The 6,000-nt window shown below is 41.4% G+C and overlaps 1 protein-coding gene and 1 long non-coding RNA gene across 4 annotated transcripts in view; one reads left to right on the forward strand and one right to left on the reverse strand.

Moving 5' to 3' along the window:
- Nucleotides 1–6,000, reverse strand: part of LOC109476051 (HEAT repeat-containing protein 1-like) — an 80,970-nt gene that overhangs the window by 21,286 nt on the left and 53,684 nt on the right. The window contains exons 26-27 of the mRNA XM_019776881.1: nt 1,325–1,453; nt 432–677 (exon numbers count right to left, since the gene is read on the reverse strand). Coding sequence (XP_019632440.1) covers nt 432–677; nt 1,325–1,453 — 375 coding nt within the window. The remainder of the gene's footprint in view (nt 1–431; nt 678–1,324; nt 1,454–6,000) is intronic.
- On the forward strand, nt 3,291–6,000 carry LOC109476053. Of its 3 annotated transcripts, none has more exons than XR_002140586.1 (5): nt 3,291–3,443; nt 3,876–3,941; nt 4,273–4,502; nt 4,651–4,750; nt 5,972–6,000. It is a non-coding gene; the product is annotated as an uncharacterized LOC109476053 (long non-coding RNA). The 3 variants fall into 3 exon arrangements; XR_002140588.1 differs by having other exon boundaries at nt 4,680–4,750; XR_002140587.1 differs by lacking the exon at nt 4,651–4,750.

The following is a 6,000-nucleotide window of genomic DNA, read 5'->3' on the forward strand; positions in this document are numbered from 1 at the left end:
CACTTAGGGGACTGAGGAATTATAATAGAGGTCTTCTTACACACTGGTCTTCTATACAAAAATCAGGAAAAGACAGAAGAAATCCGCAGCAGAATGTCCAGTCATTTTACAATAGACTATCCCACTATACCAAAGTGACCAGCTGGTGACATTTTACACTGCGCAAAGACCGTCATGCTGTCGAAAGCAATGAAAAAATGGCCAATTCCATCAAGATTTCTGGCTAGGTATCATCGAAAAACATTTTCTGCCACACGATTGAAAGTGATGATTATAGGCAGAGATTGGGCTATGTGCGGACCTAAAAGTGTTGGTCGTGGTCGCATTGGACAAGTTAGTGGACCACTTTTTAAAATGCTTGCATTTATGGGTAAAAAAATCGGGACCGAGAAAAAAGCAGTGGTCCCTTGGGCAAGTTTGACTGTACTAACCTTGTCTTCTCCATCAGAATGCACTCCTCCTCCAGTCTTCCCCACAACTTTACTCTCGAACACCAGCGCTAACGTTGTCCACAGGTACTGGCCCCCGCCGACTGTACGCACAAGATGGTGGAACACGGCCTGGCGCCGGTGCTCCGGGATGTGCGGGAGGGCATCCACAAACACGCGAATCACCATGGCAACAATGCTGTCCAGCTTCTGATTGGCTACGGTGAGAGACGGGTTCCTTTCACTGGCCTTGAGTGAGATGAAAAATCATATTCGTCAGTTAACAACATGTCTTCCTCTTACAGTAAAGCTATCAGACATTTTAAAACTTACAACATTATTCTGGAAAATGTTACCTGTCATATTGTGCAGCAAATCATTCTTTAACTATAACACATTTTAAAGTAGCCATTCTCTACTGGTTAGGGAGTTACATGTACGTAGCAGGGAAAAAGTCCTTTTCTGCATGTAAGTGTACGTGTAAGCGATAATGTAACACCATCCTTCCTCTCTCACAAACAAAAACTACCAAATTGATGATGCTACATTGACTAAATTGACACCATGTCAAGATACCAAGTGCCGAGTTTGTATGCAAAATGTACATCAGTGAAGGTTAGACATACAGGTAATAAGAAATGCCAAAAAATAGTTACTCGAGCAACTGCATGGCTATGATTTTGGAAACAGTCAGACGTTTCAGGGAGCATCCACTATCTTTCCTCAGTTACACTTGGAGAGTTGTCAGAAAAGCAGGTTTGTAAGTACGAACTACTGATTGATTAATTTTGCAAATAAGTAATTTTTTGAACATCCAAGAGGAAACAAAAGTTAAACAAGTCAAGACAAGGATGATGCAAATTAGTAGCAAAATGTATGCAAAATGTAGTTTTTACCTGTATGAGTGCAGGTATGACCGTGTCCACAGTTCTGGTGATGATCTGTAGACTGTAGGTGTCGTCTTGTCTCAGCACATGGGCTCCCATAAAGGTGAAGATAGCCATAGCCTGGTGTAACACCTTATCCTGGGGGAGGGGGGCAGCAGTAATTATTATACGTCACAAATCACTGTTCAATAAAACTGTGGTCTAAATTAAACACATATTACTTCATACTATGATCGTGAAAGTTCATCTGTGTTGGTACATGTAGTTACATGTTTTAAGTTAAAACTTTTGGTCCAACAACAAATTTTTTGAGAATTTTTTGTGTTGGACTAGGGGTGGGTACCAGTATAGAAAATTCAGGTCCAGGTCCGGATCAGGTTCAGAGGATCAGGTCCAGGTCCGGACCTGAACCGGACCTGATTATTGTACAGTAGTATAGTATATCATATTTTGGCAAGCGAGACACAATTTCTTCGTGTACACGACACGGCCTTGCATGAGGCCGCTTTTCCCGATGAATAATACGGCTGAAATGCCAGCACATCCACAAATAATTTGATCAAATACTTAATTGCTGCGATCTAAAATCTTACAGGGTTCTCTTAGCGGGGGTTGTTTATTGTTTTGATTGGTAAAACGCAGGGTAAAATACGCTAAAAATTTAGCCACGCCGCGGTCCACACTTCCGGGTTAAGTGACGACAAAATCACGTCGAAAACGCTAAAAATCCGCATAGAAGCATATATTTTCCCCAAAGATTCTTGAAACTATACATTTCTTCACTAGAATATCGATGTGTGGTTGTGCAAAATAGAATTTTAGCGGCGATATCGAACAATGACAAAGAAAAGTTGTTTACATGCGCGTCGGCTCGCTCAAGTCTGCCGCCTCGCTCCCTACGCTGCCAGCAGCGGGCGCAACAACCAATCAGAGATGCGAAATGCCGACACGTGACGCGGGATTGCGTCACAATGGGGGAGGGCTCGCCGTGCACGAAATGTTTTTGCGTCAATATTCAGCGCCGTGTTTCAAGAGATTAATACCGGGAAACATTTTTTTCTTGTTTTTGAACGCATAAACATGGATTTAGGCTGATCTAGTATGATTCAGGGTTTATTTTTTTCCTGCCATGGCCAGATTATCTAAAGATGTGTGTGTTGTGTGTACAATCTACAGAAATGTACATCAGGTCCGGTCATCCGGTTTTCACGTTTCGGTTTTTTGGACTCGGTTCTTGAATGTTGTTCCGGTCTAAACCGGTCCGACTGAACCGGTACCCACCCCTATGTTGGACCAAAAGTTTTAACTTTAAACATAATATATTGCTGCATCAATTATTCACAATATTTGTAAAAAAAGGCTTAGGTGGTTTGGCCATGTTCAGAGAAGACCCCCAGACTCATTTTGTATACTGGGCCTACCACCTACTCTCCAAGCAGAGGTTTGGGTTTTGGGGTATTTTTAGCGTGTTTTTAAGCTTTTTTTATCGGGGTTTCTCTTTTGCACTGAATTTTTTTCCCACCAAACCCAACCTCTGCAGGCAGTCGAAAACTTCAATGTGCTATAAACCTAATCACTTCAACACATTACAGTCGTTCTGCAAGGAGGTGTGAACCAGACGCATGAATAGGCACAGTCGGCAGGAGGCGTGTGGCCCAATGAATGCCTTTTCAACTGCCTAGAAGTGTGATAATCCACCACAATAAAATGGATATCCCTAATGACAGTTTGATGGTTCCTGGGGAGGGGCACTATCGCCTGTTTTGAATAGGTTTGCCCCTCCCCGAGTTGAGTGCCGGCAGCACGCCTGTTTCGAGTGGAACATTTAGTTCGAACGCGCCGCTCCGCGCCTAACCTCATTTGCATATATGGGAAAATTAACCTGCTCATTTGCATATATGGGAAAATACCGTGTTCCCGCTAGCGCACTGTGACTTTTGGCCTTTGACACCACAAATCATGACATATAGTCACATGCAACCATTTGCAATGGGAACAACGTTGCTACAGGGTAGCGAACAGAGTCTTGCGAGAATTGGTTGAGTCTTTAGCACCTCTAAGCCGCGAGAATGCAGAAATTACGAAGAAAACTGGCTGGTCTCTCTTCGGATGTGTATTAAAGAGCCTGGTAAGTAACGTTTACTTCTTGATATTTCCGTATGACTACAAGTTTTTCAGGAGCAAACTCTGGTGGTTTTCAAACCACAAATTATGTGTCTCTTAGAGCTGGAAAACTGGCGTTAGCTTGACACTTTCTTATTAGCAATATGGGGCGTCAAATGTTTAGATGCATGTTACACCATATTTACACGTTCGACTCATTAGCATCGGCAGTGTGTTCACACGTGTTACATAACTGTTGTTTGGGTTACATGTATTTCCATACCTGTTCAAAAACTCCACTGCACTTGTTTCCTCAATTTTCCTCGTTTTGGGCCGACATAAGCATGGGACAGATCGGTTGGTGCATATAAAAGGAAAATAGCCCCCCTCCCCAAGTAGTATCACTCATGTACTACCCCCGGTAGAATATGATTTTGTGAATGTTTTCTTAACTTAGACTAGTTAAAGGGAACCCTGTACTGCTGTTGCCAATATTAACGAGGGAGACTTCAGTTTGCAAAACGTGAGTAAATGCCAATTTTACACATGTAACGTTAAAATTATAATATATATAGTTCTTTACAGTGTGCATCATACAGCAATAGTCAGTACAGTTGAGCAAAACAATTGTCCACGCTTTGTTTTGGTACTGCTGCATGAAAAGATCTAACTATAAATTCTACCTGTCAACTGTTTACATTTGTAACCATACAGTGCTATTGTGTTCACAGAAATGCCACAAGTACATGTATATAATACTTAGTAATGCTAAACATTGTTTCTACTCCGTAATTTGTTAACATCATTTCTAGATAACTACATTTGTACATTTCTCCTTCTTTTCTTTGGTGCAGGCACACCATCCTGTCTCCCTGGATGCACCTGTAGCAGATGGGTTTCCAGTGTGGACTTGAGCCGTCTTACCGCATCCGGGATGGAGCTGGTTGATCAGTTGATCCGATTGAAAACGGCATGGACCTGTTCCACCCCTTGCTCCCCATGAAAACCCAACCCAACCCCCCAACACCTTATCCAGGGTATGACATGTTCTTCCAAGAGGTGCATCTTGATGGATACAGACGAGGTAGGGAACAGCTCTCTGTACTTGGCCAGGAAGTGCTTGATACTGCAGTCTGTAACATAAAAAGAATGGTATTGATTGATTATGTATTGGTTTACTATGAAAAACATTATGATGTCAATTGCATATCCAAAATAACTTCTAATGCCAGGTTATGCTCAGGTCTGTTTTTGCTGACAGGAGACTGGCTGCTGGAATGCGGATCTTGTCCAGCTTGACAGCTTTTAATGCAGCCTGTAAGTCTTCACGAGGTAGGCGTTGCAACTCCTTAGTAAGCTGTAGCGCAGTGTCTCCTCTACTGGTTATCTTCCTGGCTGTCTCTACTTCTTTCACCCTTCTCCTTACTGTTGTAGGGGTCACATCTGTTGTCGCTTTCCTAGCCTTCGTCAACTTGCGAAGGATTATTGGCTGCGTATTGAATAATACATGTATATTTTAGTACATGTATTGTGATATCCTGCAACAAACAAGTGTATATATATTTATATCATACCCGGACCGCTATAATCTTTAATAACTGCATTCCGGAACTTTACGGCCCAGCCCGGAATACTGTACTGTGTATGATGCAGTCTTAATTGCTGATACTGTGGAATACTGTACTGTGTATGATGCAGTTTAAATTGCTGATACTGTGGTATACTGTACTGTGTATGATGCAGTTTTAATTGCTGATACTGTGGTGTACTGTACTGTGTATGATGCAGTTTTAATTGCTGATACTGTGGTATACTGTACTGTGTATGATGCAGTTTTAATTGCTGATACTGTGGAATACTGTACTGTGTATGATGCAGTTTTAATTGCTGATACTGTGGAATACTGTACTGTGCATGATGCAGTTTAAATTGCTGATACTGTGGTATACTGTACTGTGTATGATGCAGTTTTAATTGCTGATACTGTGGAATACTGTACTGTGTATGATGCAGTTTTAATTGCTGATACTGTGGTATACTGTACTGTGTATGATGCAGTTTTAATTGCTGATACTGTGGTATACTGTACTGTGTATGATGCAGTTTTCAATTTCTGATACTGTGGTATACTGTACTGTGTATGATGCAGTTTTAATTGCTGATACTGTGGAATACTGTACTGTGTATGATGCAGTTTTAATTGCTGATACTGTGGTATACTGTACTGTGTATGATGCAGTTTTAATTGCTGATACTGTGGAATACTGTTCTGTGTATGATGCAGTTTTAATTGCTGATACTATGGAATACTGTACTGTGTATGATGCAGTTTTAATTGCTGATACTGTGGTATACTGTACTGTGTATGATGCAGTTTTCAATTGCTGATACTGTGGTATACTTAAGGCTAGGAATATTCACATTTCTTGAAATTTTCTATACTATTTTTTATAGTATGTTTCATGTCATACCAGACTATAGCTAACATAAGGTTATTGATATCTCCTGTTGTTGATGAGACTGAGAGCACTAACCTGTCCCCCTGTTTTGCAGGATACTGTTTGGCCATCACAGGAGGCAGC

Source organism: Branchiostoma belcheri, unplaced genomic scaffold, assembly GCF_001625305.1.
Source record: "Branchiostoma belcheri isolate BF01 breed outbred unplaced genomic scaffold, Haploidv18h27 scaffold36, whole genome shotgun sequence".
NCBI lineage: Eukaryota > Metazoa > Chordata > Leptocardii > Amphioxiformes > Branchiostomatidae > Branchiostoma > Branchiostoma belcheri.